The sequence below is a fragment of the Enoplosus armatus genome, chromosome 6 (assembly GCF_043641665.1).
Source record: "Enoplosus armatus isolate fEnoArm2 chromosome 6, fEnoArm2.hap1, whole genome shotgun sequence".
Taxonomy (NCBI): Eukaryota; Metazoa; Chordata; class Actinopteri; order Centrarchiformes; family Enoplosidae; genus Enoplosus; species Enoplosus armatus.
Window position 1 is genome coordinate 13,846,315 of NC_092185.1, and position 16,847 is coordinate 13,863,161.

Here is a 16,847-nt window from a genome sequence, read left to right on the forward strand (position 1 = left end):
GAATGTTTTTGCAAGTTGTCCTTGGAAACATTGTCTTCCGTTAAAAGCTTATGATAATGTGTTCTTTCATTTCATTTCCTTTCAGATCCTTTTTCATCTCCGGGGGAAGAGGCCAAGGTTTCAGTGAGTATAAGATTCAATTAAAACCTTTAACGTTGTCCTTATTCAGCACAAGAGTGAATAATCCTGCTTCAGCACAATTGCTCATTGGGAGGCTTTTGTTAGCTTCTGTGCATGATGGTTTTGATGTGGCAGACCAGCAGAGAACACACTTTAACTGCGTTGTTACCTGGAAACATGAGGCTTCTCTGGTTGGACGTTTAGATCAGTGGATACTGAGAGCTCTTAAAGCTTGAGATAAAATTTGCCTGGCTCAGCGTGTCATATGAGTACATGCACTTGTTCACGGGAAGAAGCTGATCACTATTCAATGCAAAACAAACACTAAGCCAAGCATCCCCACAGGTTGTGGTTACGTTTATGAAAAAGAGCCAAACACTTGGATAAGATGCAAGTTTAAAAAATTATTTATAATATGATACAAGGATATTTTGTGCAAGAGGTTGTTGGGGCTGTGAAACCTGTACATTATGAACAAAGCACTTCAAATTCAGTGGCAACCTGAAAGCAGAACATGGCTGGGCCGTGATTGTGTCAAACGGCTAACTATCAATATACTAGCTGTATTATACAAATGGTTTTCACCAGTATACAATGGCTGTATAGGATTAGATTACATATTTATATAAAGTGCAAAAGAAACAAGCACTTACAGCGAAGGCCTGAGGTGCTTTGTGACTGAGTGTAAACCCACCACCACATGCTGAAAGCCTTCTGATCATATGGCCAGGTGGCTGGGCAGAAACAATCTAAGACTTGGCAGGGCAGTATCATTAACTGTTGGCCATAGTTCAGCTGCAGAATATAAACTGTATTACAAAATGTATGAAAGGGTTTCCAATCTGTGCGATATATTGAATGTTACAAATATAATCAGTACGGACAGTTGTGAAAAAGTTATCTAAAATTCCCCTTTTTACAATTATAAATACACTTGTTGTTTACTGCTCCCTCTATATTGAAGCATAGCACCACAGGCTCTCAATTTTCAACCTTGAATATGAAATAACCTGAAATATATGAGAAGGTTCATTCTTATTTCAGGGGAATAAGACATCTTTAACATTAAAGATATAAGAAAATATATGCACTGTTAGTGACTAGATTACATGTTTTTGTTTATAGTTCATAATTCTGGTTTGTCTCTAATAATGTTTCGAGGTTACAAAAAGCAAGTGAATACGGCATCACAGTTGAGTCAGGAGAGCAACGAGGCATCAAGCGGTCCATCAGACTCTGTCGAGCACCTCTCCGTGCCAAAACACCAGCAGCTGGGGATTCTGGGGGATTATCTAGGTCTGCTGGGAACCCTGTTGAAAGACGACATGAGCTGTTGGCATTCAGTAGGTCAAACACATGACTGACACCAAAGACTGTTTTTTTTACAATTTAATATCTGTTCACAAAAAGCTACTAGATGTTATAGTTCAGTGACTTTGGTCCTTACTGAGTTGGTTCTTTTACGTTTCCAGCAGTCTGGATTGAGTCTTTTCTGCTCCTCAGCCAGAGCCTTGGCCTCCATGGTGTACATCCTCCTCTCCTCACTCTTCATCTTCTTCCACTTGTCACCCAGGATGACACTTATGGCTCTGGAGTGAAAGGATAGAAACAGAAGATCAAGGACTCACCTCTTTCAGATTATTGTCTTTAAGGGATCGGCCTTTGTTTTTGTTTTACTTTAATCTGCAAGCGTTTCTCTGCTACTTTATCCTCACACTTGGGGTCTCAGAGGTTTATGAGGCATTCTGTTTGTGTTCAACTACAAAACATATTCACATATGTCTTTTACTTTAACCACAGTGTCTCTCTGTTTTTAAACTGACTGTACACACTGCACCACCTTTACGCTCATTCTCCTACAGTACCTCAGAGTCTTCACAAGCTAACATGATGTCACAATATGACAATATGACAGGTCACTGTGCTGTGCAGGTCATGTTACACGTCCGCCCTCTCATTCACTTCAATCAAGGCCCATATGAAGTGAAGCACGTGTTTCCTGTTTCGTTGTGAACTCGCAGGGCCAAAGTCCTCTTTGACTACAAACTGTAACATCACTCTCAGAGTCTGTTAACTGTTTGTGATCGCTCTGCTCAATATTTATTTATCCCCCACATTGAAACCATGACATCGCATCCGTTTCATTGAACGGAAGGCTAATGTGACCGTACCTTAAGATGTGACACAGTGAAATTCATTAACCTAAATTAGATCACGCCGCTCTACAAGGCAGCTTAATACATGACAGTTTGAATAAGAGCACTGGATCTCATTGACATTTGCACACCTGTTGTCCTTCCCAGGATACATCTGCGTGTACTCCACTCTGTACTTCTTGGCGAAGAGCATGAAGGCATTCATTGGCCGCTTGCATTTTGTAGGCGTGGCACCACTGGCTGTCCCTGAGGTGTGGCTCCTGTTTGATTTGCTAGTGGAGGATTGTGGGGAGCTGGAGCGCTCCAGTTTGTCACAGTCTGGACTGACGGCACCTCCACTAGACAGGGAGGTCCTGCGCTGACGAGCCATGCTGCTGAGGACATACACGGCTGAGGAGTCTAGTGGGGTGAAGTCATAACTGCAGGAGAAAGAAAGCAAAAGAGAGACAGAAGTTATTATTGTGTTTTTCAAATCTGTTACATTCTATCTGCAATTTTTTCTAGTGTGTGTACATGTGCTGTTTGCTCTAAAAATGTCCCCTTGTCACTTTAAAATTCTGCTGCACTGCAACACACAATGTTCATTTTAATTTCTCTTGCTGTAAAAAATCTCAAATAACTGTACATGTAAATGATTGAAGACATGCTATATAATGAATAACTGCAGTAACATTTAGAAACCACTTGTTTTGTTTTTAGGATACAAAACATTTGAAGTGATAAATAGAGAAAGGAAAGATTTCACTTTTTTGTGTGCAGTATAATTTTGTTCTGCAAACTATGAGTCACATTAAAGGACAAGTCTCCACAAACTGTGTGTTTTCTTGTAAAAGATGATGGTTAGGATGTTTAGTGAAGTGTACAAGAAGGCTGCAAGCTAAGGATGGACTCATCTAGATAACAGAAGAATTAAACGGTGGAAATAACGAACACTAAGATCGTCCTGAAACTAAAGAGGATATTATATATTATGACAAAATGCAAAAGAGGTGGGGCTGCATCTTTGGAGTGTGTGTGTACATGCTCAATTCACATGCTGCCTTTGCTTCTCTGATGGATGACTTGTACTCTAACTCATACTTAAAGTGGCGGTAACAACAACAACGACAATCAAATGACAACGTGAAGACAATGAGACAAAGAGGTCGCTTGTAGTGATGAACCTACAGAGAATTATCACCAGAATCTGCAGCTCCCCTCAACTTTGCAGAGCTTTATAGTGAGTTTTAGGTCACTGTCACAGCTTTACTGAGATCAGCTCTCTCGTTGCTCTCATAGCGTATTTTTTGGCCTTGGCAGGCAGGTTTAAACCTGCAATAACTGATTTTTTGGCCACTTGAGGGCAAACAAGTTGTGAACACAACATTGAGGCATCATCACCTTTGAAGTTGAATTGGCTGTTTACCCATCCAGCAGTTACAGAACAACATTATCATTCATTTGGAGTCGTGGGCACTTGGTGAATATAAACTCAATATTCACTTTTCTCTTTGCTCTGTTTTTAGTTTCTAACATTAAATATCTGGCTATATAGCTGCTAAATGCTCCACCATGTTCACCAGCTAGTCGCTAACTGTGTCTGTCTGCTGTTTGGTGCTGAGCAGGTAGTGTGCAGTGGCTTTTTAGAGCGTTTTCTCTGAAAACAGCTGAAAATGACGCTATGAGAGTGCTGAGCGTTAACCGCTAAAAAAGGAACATTAAGCTCTACAAAGCCGAGAGGAGCATTAGATTCAGGTGATAGTTCTCTGTAGGTTCATCACTATGAGTGACCTCTTTCACATTGTTTTCACATTATCATTTGATACATTATTATAAATCCTAATCATCTTTATTGGCCAAGTATGTGTAAACATACAAGGACACAATATTGATTATAGCTACTTGAAGTCTCTTCATTACACAAAGCAAGATCACAGTAGCTATAAGAGGGTGTACCTTCTGAAAGTGTCAAAGACGACCGAGTCATCGCAGTTAATGGCATCTGGGTGGTTTGGTGGCAGGCACACGTCGCCCAGCTGCATCTCATAGCAAGGGATCCCATGGTGCACCACAGTAAGACTCGGATAAAAGGAAGACCACCCTGAAGAACACAGATGGTAAATTACAGATTACTGTCATCTTAAAACTGTTTATTTAAAAAAAAAAAAAAACGAATTTGTTTGCTGTTGGCAAAGACTAAAAACATATTTCTATAAAATGTGTTGATTTCATTGATTTCTTGCCAACAAAGCTGACGTTTATCTTGTTTTTGTTTTTAAAGAGAGACCATAACTGGCAGACAATACTTTTCTATATTATTTTAAACAGAAATAATCCATGAATTGTTTTAAAAATCTTATTTTACCTTTATGTTTTACAAAAAACGGGTGGTCCAATCTGCATTCAGCTGTTAAAAGGCCATCATCAGGTGAACCAGGGTCAAAGGTCACTTTAAGAACTGCCTGGCCAAAAGATATGGTCTCTTCATGGCTCACCAACTTCAGCCCCTCTGAACCGTATCTCTGTAAATGAAGCAAAAGACCAATGAGACAAGTCTTTACTCACCAGCAAGATGAGCTAGTTGAACTCATCACCAAAAAGTAAAAACAACTTGGTGCCTCTGAAAGCTTGTTTTCTATGATACTAAATGAGACAACTGCAAATCATCAAGGATGTAACGTGTTTCAGGACTCATTTATGCACTAACTTACTCAATTTCTGTACTCCCACTGTTAGCCTGGCTGCCACCTTGTGGCCATTACAAGCCACTGAAATGTTTACTGACATAACACTGATCTAGAATCATGCACTCATCTAGTCAGCAATGCAGCAACACTAAACATAAGATGTGCATATAGCATACTTACTATGAAATATAATATGAAATATATCAGACATACTAAAATCACTATTTGCTGCCTACCTTAAGAGAGGAGGAAGATGGCATCATGGTTTCATCATCAGAGTCATCATCAGAATCCCTGAGTTCATCAGCTTCCTGCCACTCCACATTAGGACCTCGATGGAAGCGCAGGCGAGTTCCTGAATATCAACACAACAATGTGACATGATGAATAAGCAGATGTGTGTTGATACTGATAGGAGAATGCTGGAAAATGGATCCAATACTGCTGTTTGGACACAAGAGGTCAGAATTTCTTTACAAATGTTTGTCAGTGTCGGTGCCTCTACAGCTTCTGTCCAAAACAGTCTTCATTGCATGTCTGATTGTCATCAGCACACTTGAAGAGCAGAGCATTTAAGCTGCCCATCAGTACTGTTTTGGCCATATAAATGACAGGCTTATTGACAAACATATTGGAAGAGTTTGACTTGAAAGATAAAAATGAAATTGTATGTATCTCAACTGATATTTGAAAACAAAATGGTGTGTTTTGCATTTGTAATTATTTACTTTTATTATTACTATTATTTACTTACTTGTAAACATTCACAGATTTAGGAAAATATTCATGAAAGACTTTATTGTTTTCCAATGGGGAGTACATGTTTACACTAGACTGTGGATTTCGCCTTAAAGCTATAAGGCATAATTCTCAAGACCAAGACCAAGAAATTCTTAGAAAAGCCTCACGGTTAACTTCAACGTGTCTGTGAGTGAATTGAGGTGTAAGTGTCTGCATGTAGACTGGTGGATGCATACAGTATGTACACGAGTGTGTATGTATGCACCTTTAAGAAAGCAATGCCAGGCTGTGGAGGGCCAGGAGTGAGACCAGGCCATGTCTTCATCATCAGAAAACGATGAGGACATTGAGAAAACGCCAGACTCCGATTCACTGCTGGCCTGTTGAAAGTAATTTTAAAAAAAATCTTACAATGCCATCAGTAAAATAAAACAGAATTTACAAGGAATTAATCACTGGGTTTACAAGAATGGATGGATGGATTCTTACTCTGACACGCCTGCGCTCCCTGAGGTGGCCTCTGGACGGGGTGGGTGCGCTACTGGCTAATGGGGGACGAGCGTAGGAATGTAAACTATTACTGTTGCCAAAGATGTGGACTGGAGATGATCTGAAAAAATGACAATAAATGATATTTATAATCTACAGACAGCTGAATGTAATTCAGTTGTTCCGCATCAGCAGGGGTATTCAACAACACAAGATTAGTTAGCCAGGTCTACTGAGAAAATGATTTTTTCATATCCTGGTGATGTAAACACAATGAGCTGTTCACTTCAATGATTGCTAAAAATCAACAACATTTCAGAAGATATTTCACACTTTTTCTAACTGGCTAGCTTGCCAATCCTGCTTTGTGGAATACCCCCAGGGGTACCAGTGCATATGTTATTACCTGTGTTGTCAACCTTTCATTGAGTTTATGTCACATGTATGCACTCATCAGACTTGGCTGATTTTCAAGCTATTTCATACTGGTACAAACCTCTTATGTGGGGCATTCTTCAGCAAGGGGCTCTGAGGACTGGTGGCAATGTTGGCCAGCTCAGCGAGCCAGTTGGTGCTGGGGGAGCAGCTGAGCTCCTGGTGAGACACTCCTGCTCCAACCTGATATAACCCTGGAGACCTCTGGTCCTCCTCCACCTCCTGCAGCTCTGGCATGTCATCTGGGGAGAGGCCAACAATAATATTCATAATTAATATGTGAAAAAGCTCACTTTGCTTAAATGTCAAATGTGAGTTCTTGCTGGTTTAGGATATTACCATAATCCATGTGGCACCCAGGTGAGGAAGGCAAGTCCTCGTTACACTTGAGTGGATCAAAGGATTCGTCCATTCTCACAATGTTCTGCTGTTTCCGCTTTCTTTTTTTTAACAGGCTGCAGGTCAGTTTACTCAGCTCCCATCAACATATTCTTCCACATCAGCTGGCTTTAGGCAAAAAAAGAGCCATAATTAGAGCTTTCACAAACAAAGTGAAACTGCCACACAGTTTCACTTTCTTTACAATGGTGTTTTAATCACACTTATACAATAACTCATAATTAATAAATAAAATTGACTCTTTTTAATTGCATATATAAGCCTGAAAGGTGGCATGTGGATTTTTGATAGTTAATATGCTTTCATTAAGACATAATGAATGGATCGATGGGATAAAAAAAGAAACATTAACATAAAACACATAATCCGTCAACGATTTCTGACCACAGTAAATTTAAAAAAAATACCCCAAACAGAATGTTATCATTGCAAGACATGTATTGCATCAATTTAATGGAAAATGTACGCAGCCTTTAGGGATTCCTTTGTCTCTGAATCGACAGTATACCTCTGACTAGTCATGTGACCCGCTGCGTGGAGGCCTTGTTTATAAACTTAAGAAAGGATTTAGCGCATGCGTAACAGAGCTCATTCATTCACAACTGCGTAGCAAAAGTGGTAAATAGCAGAAATTCGTTTTCAAAAGTGGTGTATAGAGAATCGAAAACACGAAATTGAAAAAAAGGTGAAAGTATGTCAATGACCGAGTCAAATATTTTATGCATAGTTGAAAATTATGACGTCTTTGGCGACATGCAATGTAGAAAAGATCGTTGAAAATGAAGCTCAAGAAGCTCTGAACATCAAATGAATCAGTTTACAAGGAAGGACTAACGGTCATTTGCGTTCTGACAACCGACCAACGGTCGCTGCAAGCTCTGACAAACCGTGGCTTCGACTTCCTAAACGCGGATATAGGCTACTAACAACATACCATTAAAAGAATAAAGTATTCTCATGTCCATAAAGACCGTTTGGAGGCCTACTGCTTTCCCACTCCCCAAAAGCAGCAGCAGTGTCCTCAGCTCAAACCCAGAGGCTGTCGGGTCTAACACTGTAAACAAAAGAATGTCAACAAGTTGAGGCATGACGCAACCTCTCAGCCCCGTTCAAAATGAATGACACGAAAACCTCTCGAAGCCTTTTAACCACATTTTCACAATAATCAAAACCGATTTGACCAAATGAAGAACTTGTTTTGATACACAAAACTGCTGTCGGGTGGGCTTCTTATCACCAAAACAACAAGCGTCACACAGCGAAAAAAACATTGTCGACCACAACCTATAATTCGACACCAAAAAAACGCGTGACAACCCCACTAAAACACCATGTTAGAATTGCAAAGACGCGGATCACACAAAGCTCAAGTTAAAAATGAGTTTGAACCTTTTATTTCTTCGAAAGAAGTAGTAGAACTTCCCACTTACCTAACCTGTCGCCATCAAGAAACTCTCTGGCATTCACTCGAGGGGTGGGAATGAACGTTTTCAAAGAAAGCCTCCTATTGGTAGATAAGAATGTCAAAAACAAGAATCCGGGTATTCTATTGGTCGATACTGTTGAGAAAAATATAGAAGGCGGGGCCCAGTTTGTTGATCATCGTATCATTGGGTGGATGTGCATGTCTGTTACTACCCAGTAACAGCTGATTGGCAATAACAGGAACAATACATGGTTATTTTTTATCTGCAATGTTGCAACTACAGCAAGAGTTACATATTCACATTGCTTTCTAGTCTAGTTTCATTTTCCCTTGTAATTAAATCATTGTTTTAAATTGTTACTACAAAATTATATGAATGAACAAATGAATGAATGACTATGAATAAGGAATGAATGAATGAGTGACTGACTGACTGGATGGTGAATGAAAAAATTTGAAAGTGAGCTATTCTTTATTGTAAGAAATAATTATGTGACACGCAAATATAAAAATGTTCTTTATTGACATGAAAAGTGAAACATACAGTACTCTCAGCCAGTATTATGGGTTCGCCTTCAAAAATTACCAGTACTACCTGCACAAAGGGGGGAAATCAATTCATAATGTTTAAATGTTAAACCAGCTTTAAACAGTTTAAGCTGCAGTAAACCACAGACAAAATACAGAAGACTTCAATTGTTAATTTTAAAAAGAGAGAGAAGAAGAGAGAGAGAAGACCCACTTTAGATTTCCGTTGAGAGGGAACATCGTGTGTTTCCAAACAGTATAAGTTGTTGGCAGAGGTAGACAGCAATAATGGATGTCATAATCATAATATATGTTTCACCGACACAAAAACAGTATGACTTAAATTTTACATTAAAACACAGGAAAATCAATTGTCTCAAGACATTGCCTATAATGACTACAGTCTAGTGGGGCAACTTCTTAAATCAAAAGGTGGGCATTTATAATAACAGTAAATATTCAGTTTCAAATTGTACAGCAATGTGTTGTATATTCTTACAAAACTATCAGCTATCTCTCTGATGTTTTTTTGTTTTTTTTTGCAAAAGCATAGTATTAGGCTAACAGCCACAAACAATTACCAACAATGATACACAGTTTATGAACATGTAATCAAGGGATTGAATCTTATGATAAACAGAAATGTATTTTGTAAAAATGTAAGTACTGCCAAGTCTACATTCTGTTGTGATCAAAATGTGAAAGATGTTATTCAGACACAGAATCAAGTCAACTTCCTTTACAAATTGTTTTCCTTTCTCATGTTGGGGCACTCTTACCAGTGCACCTCATGCTGCGAGTGTTAGTACTCTTGCCAAATATGACAAGAGAATGTGACATATTTGCTAACAATTATCCATTAAGAAATTAGCTTTGGCATCTGATTTTAACAAACAATGTTTAGAAATTTACAAATGATATCATACTGTAGGTGTAACTATAACACTGTGGGGAAAAGGTGAGAGTTAACAAAAGTGTTCAATATACAAACAAATAATGCGTCTGACACTGGCGAGTAAAAATGTACGCTTACATTTTTAAGGTTAGAGTCATGAGAAATTGAATTTAAACCAGCTTTAAGCAACTCTGCTTTGGCTTACCATACTTTCATCATAACACGCGGTGGCAAACTCTGCTAAAATTAAGCAGGTCTTATATGGGAATCTGTCCGTTTGCTTTGTCTGACACACAAATGTTGTAGTGGATATTCACATTTCTTGTAAGAAAAGCTGTTTTAAGTGATTATGAGGAAAAAACATCCATACAAGCCTTTTTTTTCATCCATCAATTCATGGTCCATTGGAGCCTTCTCATGCACTTTGTTGCTCAATCTCAGTGCTACTTCCAAACAGGGTCACGAGCTGCTCCTCATAGTTAGCAATGTTTCTCTTCATGATGTCCATGCACGGGCCCAGCAATCTCTCGAAGGCTTGAATGTCCATGACTGACAACAAAAAAAAAGAAGAGTCAGACATAGTTTAAGGAGGGTTATGGAGAGTTATGTCAAATAATAAGTGGTATACTGAGAAATCATAAAATTGCACAAAATGTACCCAAGCATTTGACACTCCCCACAGCATAGGCTGATGCAGCTCTGGGCTTGTTTGTGACAAGTGCCAACTCCCCAAAATACTGGCCCCTGGAGCATGTGGCGATATCCACCTCCTCTTCCTCCTGGTCTTTTTTCGTCTGGCAAGAAAGAAATGCACACTATAAGATACCAGAAAACAAAGGTTGTTGTTTTTTTTCACTTAAAAGTGAATGGTTGGCTGGGCAAACATACCCTGCTTCTTGTCATGGTGATTCTAACTTGGCCAGACTCAACAATGTAGAAGCAATCTGCTAAATCACCCTGTAATACAAAGCATTAATGTAATGAGCATAAAAAAAACAAGCAGCAGAAAATGAAAAGACCAGTCCAAGAACAAATAATACAAAGAGATTCATCACCTGAGCAATAATCTGCTGTGAATCATTGTACGCCTTGGTGGATAGTACGTCCACTACCTTCATTCTCTCTGACAGCTGTGAATGAAAGGATATTTGGTTGACAATGGCTTTACTGTAAATGCACACTGCACTTTCTCAGCGCTGAAGGACAAAGCTAATCTTAACCTCTAATGACGTAAGCAGTGGTAGCGTTTCAATGAATGCCTCATACAGCCTCCTCTTCTTGGCATTGTTCTTCACTATGATCCTCCTGAATGTCAGACGATCCTGAAACACAGAATTAAAGACAAGAAAACCATTCAGGTTCAGGTTTAAAGACACAGTGTACTCCGGTCTCCCTGTGGTGTATGTAAAATGTATGCATGTTACCATATTTTCGATGACTCATCTTGAACTCGGAGTAATAATAATAATAATACACATAATGGGGAAAGAATCCAGGATGCCCAGAAAGTCTGGTATCACCATCATTTGTAATGTTGTGCTTGTTTTCCTGCACTCTGTAAAAGTCAGGATGGCTGATAGTCATTTACATTTTCCCTACAGCTCCAGACTATTCTGGGACCCTTTCACCAAACAGTAACTCTTGTGATTCCACATTTTGCAGTAGGGGGCGCTGTAAACCAGATTTTAAGTAAGCAGAGCAGCTTGTGCAAACCATAAAACCACTCAGGATATTTCATGCAGCAGCACCCACATGCTCATGTCATCCTGCTGCTTTCAATGATAAACCTTCAGACATCTCACAGCTGGATGTTATTTCAGGAGGATGATATACAGTTCAGACTTAAATAAGGACCAGCAACATGTTATGACATCATGCAGTGGTAGACGGTTACATTGTGTGCTGTAGGAAACATGGGCAGAAGCCTACGGTGCCCTCTAGCTGGGGAAAAATTTCCCAACATAACAGGCAAACACAGCTCTAACCTTTATTTTTTACTAACCTTTGGGAACTGTTGGGTCTCTGTAATAAGATTATAAAGAGTCAGTCTAGACCTGCTCTATTTGTCATGAGATGACTTTTGTTGTGATTTGGCGCTATATAAATAAAATTGAATTGAATTGAATTTAATATCCTATCAGGCTGCCACGAAGTTAATCGAATACAACTTTAATCCCAGACCTAAATCGGACTCAATTAAATTAAATGAAAGCTCCTACTATAGGCTACTGTTTGCTCAGAGGCCCTTCAGCAGCGCTGTACCTCCTTGACCTCGGGGGATTGACAGTTGAACAGGACTAGCTGCTTGTTCACAGACTCAAACACACAGTACAAGTACCCAGGTCAGCAGGGGATACAGCTGCAACCTGCCCCGTCTGCACACAGATGACATAACAAAGCTGTTACCCACAGTTTGAGGACACGACCCTCACTGAGTCATTAATAAACAAGCTGCTTCACAGAAAGAGTAGCAAATAAATAAATCTTCTCCATGATGGTGTTGGCAGCCCCAGTTTTCACATTTTGATAATTCATAACATCTTTGGTACTCAACTACCTAAGTTCATCTGAGGTGCATACTTGCTGAAACAGACAAGTTTAGCCTTGTTTATGTGAGCTGATCTGATAGCCGAGCTCTCTGAATGGGTCACAAAATGTTTTTAATAGGCTTGTATTAACATTCATGAATGTAAAATTTCATATTCTGTTTACACATTCATTAGCTGTAAATTCATATCCAGGAGAATGACTATTGCGCTCTCACTTTTTGTGTGGGTTTTATACAGTATGTCATCTCAGTCAGAAAACATGATCTCACCTATGGTACCAGGTACCAACACTGTCAGAGACAACCTGGATATTTACTGTAAATCAAGTGACAGCACAGCGTGTTATAAAAACCTGAGCACAGAGCCAACTGTGCTTTTGCATGAGGATTTAATGGCTTACTCACTAGGCACCAAACGGCTCCAGGCGAGGTGGCGATTATTGTGGCGGCCCTGGGGGTGTTGTACATCAACGCCAGTTCACCAAAGCTGCCTCGGTTGTCACAGCAGCCTACCAGCTTCTCTGCGCCATCGACCTTCACGAAAATGTTAAACATCCCACTGAATGAAAATACAAAGGAAAAATAGACAATCAGAGAAAATATAAACACATGGCAGCCATATTGGTGTCTCCTGAAATCTTTGGTCATAACAATCAATGATCAGTTTAAATATAATGAGTAACTAATGTTGTGAATGTGACATGAAAGATCACCTTTCAATAACATAGAAGTTATCCCCATCATCATCTTGATCAATGATGTGTTCCCCTTCGGTGCAGAACTTCTCAAACATGGCATCCAGCACCTGAGACATCTCTTCCTGTGATGGTGTAAAATATGAGGCAAATATTTGAATTTCACATGTTGAAATAATCATGCAGAATACACTCAGCGTGCTGTTTCAGCTACTTAAGAATAAGCATTTTTAAAAATCATGCATAGTGCACTGAGCTGTGGCAAAGAGCACGCCTCAGGCCATGTTCTCCTTTGTGTCATTTAACAGATGGCAGTGCACAAACCAGAGGAGTACAGAGTGCTTATGGAATAATCCACTCACTGGATCCAAATTCTTGAACAGAAGAATGTCCCTGCATGCTTCCTGTAGTCTCTGTCTCTGCTCGTCGGTTTTTGGGTGGGTGACCTGCAAGTTGAAGCACAGTCTTGTGACATGACCCTATGATGGCCACACATTAAAGTACAGAAGACTCTGTAATATTGACTTTTTGATTCAGAGCTACAATTCACACTGTTAGGAAACATCAACCTCAATATTAAGACAGGATCTTTGCGGTATGAAACACAGTTTACCCATGGCTCTTTATCCTCCTCATCTTCATCAGGATTGAACGCTTCAGCACACACTGCATGACGGAGATCAACAAGTGAATGAAGTGGACACTCACTACAGGACAGCAAATTCATCCCGAAATTCATATTTCTACCCAACCATTTGTAAAAGACAGAACCTTTGGAAACAACAACATTTGAACTCAAACACTTAAGCTTAAGCTCCATATTCAAATGACTGACAGCACAACTTGATAGGACACAGACAAAAAAATATATTATATTATGTATTTCAATTCACAAAATGTAGGAAAATGTACTTTCTTACTTTACTTCTGTAAGGACATAATGCTTAAACCCCTGAAACCCAGTTGTTAACATATATATAATATATATATATACTCCTGAACCAATACTTAGTTGAGTCAATGTTTATTTTATATGCAAACTACACATTCTTTGCTTCTATTGCTCTACATTGTAGTGTCCTATGTAGAGGGTGGTCATTCCCCATCTGAAGTGATAAAAGAAATAAGAAATATGCTTCAGGTGTTACTGAATACTTTCACTTGCTCATACTTTCCATTCAGACTGCCAAACATGCAGATATCAGTCCCAAGTTATTCTTGTGAAGCTACAGCCTTGCTATTATCATGAGCAGGAGAATATTATCATTAGTAGTACTTGTCCTGATCTCCCCACTCGCGTCACTCACTGGCATTATTAACCAGGCTCAAGATAAAGTGGTTTCACGAACTGTAAATCAACACAATTATAATCAGCTGAAGACAGGGAGAAAAGGCAGATGGAAAAATGCTTCAGTATCGCAAATCTGACGTAGCCTCATGTATTAATGTGTCAAAGTAGTTTTATATGTCTCCAGCACTGACACTGTCCAGAGCTTCCCTCTTGACAGAACAAGCTTTTAGCAGCCAGTTTAAACAGCCAACAAATGACAACTCACCTGATGCTCTTCTGATGAATCTGTTTATCACCGGGGCTGCAAAAGCATAAAACAAATATATACATTAACATGTTAGATTTCATCATGAAGTACATCTCACTTACAGTGACTGAATTACAACTGGAGAAGGGTTAGGTTAATGCACTGTGCTTCTGTGCTCATTAAGGATCCATATTCATTTGGGTAAAAACCTGAATAAAAACAGCTGCTTTGAAGTGCGTCTGCCTCTTTGAATCAAATTTAAATGACAAAAAAATTCAAATGTAAAACACAGCAAAAAGTGCCAAGCTCCAGCACAATAGCTCCGTATGAAATATACATTAGATAGGAGGTCTCATCCATTAATAGCCTGCCAGCCAGTGTTGTCTGAGGAGGCTCATTGGAATATCATTAAGACAAGGCACTGGAGGTGTGATGATGCACATCTATGACCCACAAATACTACAACAGTTAATTTAATGACTGAATATAATGTACTCGTCCTTATGTAACCATTGCAGCCAGCCTTGCAGACCCCACCACTCATTGGGATGCTGTGTCAGAGCTCTGGGTTGCTATGCTACTTGCTGCACCTTATGGCAAAACTGCACCGGCCATTGTGTAAAATATCACCACAGTTTAGGAGGCACAAATTAATCAAGGGCGGTTAAAGTCATATTTTACATCGCCTGCATCATAGCAGTGCCTCAGTTTTCTACATTTAGCTGCTTTACCATATTTGTGATACATAACCAGGGTAGGCCCATCGGGCCTGCACCTGAAACTGAAAATATCCAAATGACCTAGAGGTGCAGGGTCCCTCTGAAAGAACACACTTTTTTCCCTGCAGCTGCTGTGACTTAACGCTGTCCTAATCGCAAAAACGTGTCTGCATAGATGAAGAGCAAGACACGCTCATTAACCACCATTCAGCCTCCGTGACCATATATGGCAAACGGCAGAGCCGTGGTGGATGCAAGGTGGCGAGCGCCGGAGCATCACTGCGCTCAATGTGTCTTATTCTCTCCCACCGAGCAGAAGCCGCGCACACGGCGATACATGCTCATAATGCAAAATAAATAATGGTCATCCACTTTCACATATGTCCCTAACATATAGTAAATCTATTAGCCTACCTATGAATTCCTCGTCATCGTCGTCCTCCTCCTCCTCTCCGTTTTCCGAATCGATCTGCATGGCTTCGTCAATGAAATTGACCGCTTTTCCAAGTCTTGGGGCCGAATTTTGGTCATTGCCAAATGAGGCCTCTTTGGTCTCACTTTCCTTCAGCTGGGTGAAGTACTGTAATGCAAACTCGAGCAAATCCCTGGGCTGATTCCTCAACACTTCCACGGTAAAGCTCTGTAACAGCTCCGTCAGTCCTTCAGGAATTTCTATACTCATTCCTGATATCAGTCTATGAATGTGGACAAAACCGGTTTGCTGCGAATTTGAAATAATCGAAAGCACACAGTTGAAATTTAAAAAAGCCAAAATTAGGAGACGGGTGTAGTCAGGCCACCCAGGCAGCAAGCTATCCACAGCGGATCCTCTCTTTTTCTTGAATGAAAATGGCTCTGGATTTTTGGTCCAAGCATCTTCTGCTGCTTCTGGCTACAGGAAACCCACGCATGTGACCCAGGAATCCATGGCAACCACCTATCCAGGGATTGCGTATGAGCAGCAGCGGCGCAGAAACTGCAGTCAGTCGCAAAATACAAATGATGGAAAAGAGAAACCCTCTGGTCGATTTTCACTGAGAGATGAGATGAGATGTCCACATGTCTGTTGTTCAGTAGTAAGTACAAAATGTTTTGTTGTAAGGCTATATTCTTTTCTTGTTTTCTTTTTAAATCTGTGGTTATTTGCATCAGTAAGTCATAAAACTGTTTAAAATAATTCAATATGATAAAAATGGGAATATAAGATAACAAATCTAATAAATACAGCAAGCAATAATAGCACTGCTAAAGATAAAAAGGTGCAATAATAAATCGGAAATGGGGGGGGGGTATAAATACTATATGATCATTAATTTACAGTGGGATCAAACAGGTAAAAATACAGAAAGAACAGTGAATCTGTATCTTGTGTTCATACTGTAAATCCTGCTTAATTCCAATTATTTATTACATTTCTAAACAAATGAATAGCTGTAAGAGAAATAGTACCAGCAGTTTTAGACGTTATTCCTTCTTCCAGAGGGAGAAAAAC

At 39.7% G+C, this 16,847-nt stretch overlaps 2 protein-coding genes across 3 annotated transcripts; both read right to left on the bottom strand.

Moving 5' to 3' along the window:
- Positions 1–504: 504 nt before the first annotated feature.
- On the bottom strand, positions 505–8,450 carry LOC139286593 (HMG box-containing protein 1-like). 2 transcript variants are annotated; one of them, XM_070907459.1, is made up of 11 exons: positions 8,437–8,450; positions 6,947–7,114; positions 6,669–6,849; positions 6,173–6,293; positions 5,949–6,063; positions 5,179–5,297; positions 4,621–4,777; positions 4,212–4,356; positions 2,408–2,695; positions 1,568–1,709; positions 505–1,430 (listed from the first exon to the last, which is right to left on the bottom strand). In XM_070907459.1, the coding sequence occupies exons 2-11, from the start codon at positions 7,017–7,019 to the stop codon at positions 1,413–1,415; spliced, it is 1,359 nt and encodes a 452-aa protein (XP_070763560.1). In that variant the 5' UTR covers positions 7,020–7,114; positions 8,437–8,450; the 3' UTR covers positions 505–1,412. The 2 variants fall into 2 exon arrangements, with proteins under 2 accessions (XP_070763560.1, XP_070763561.1); XM_070907460.1 differs by lacking the exon at positions 8,437–8,450 and adding an exon at positions 7,941–7,998.
- Positions 8,451–10,270: 1,820 nt separating this feature from the next.
- LOC139286251 (cAMP-dependent protein kinase type II-beta regulatory subunit) lies at positions 10,271–16,037 on the bottom strand. The gene is made up of 11 exons (XM_070906992.1): positions 15,770–16,037; positions 14,655–14,690; positions 13,712–13,764; positions 13,461–13,544; positions 13,117–13,223; positions 12,809–12,962; positions 11,076–11,177; positions 10,911–10,985; positions 10,744–10,812; positions 10,514–10,649; positions 10,271–10,404 (listed from the first exon to the last, which is right to left on the bottom strand). Exons 1-11 carry the CDS (start codon positions 16,035–16,037, stop codon positions 10,271–10,273), a joined length of 1,218 nt encoding a protein of 405 aa, XP_070763093.1.
- Positions 16,038–16,847: the final 810 nt, after the last annotated feature.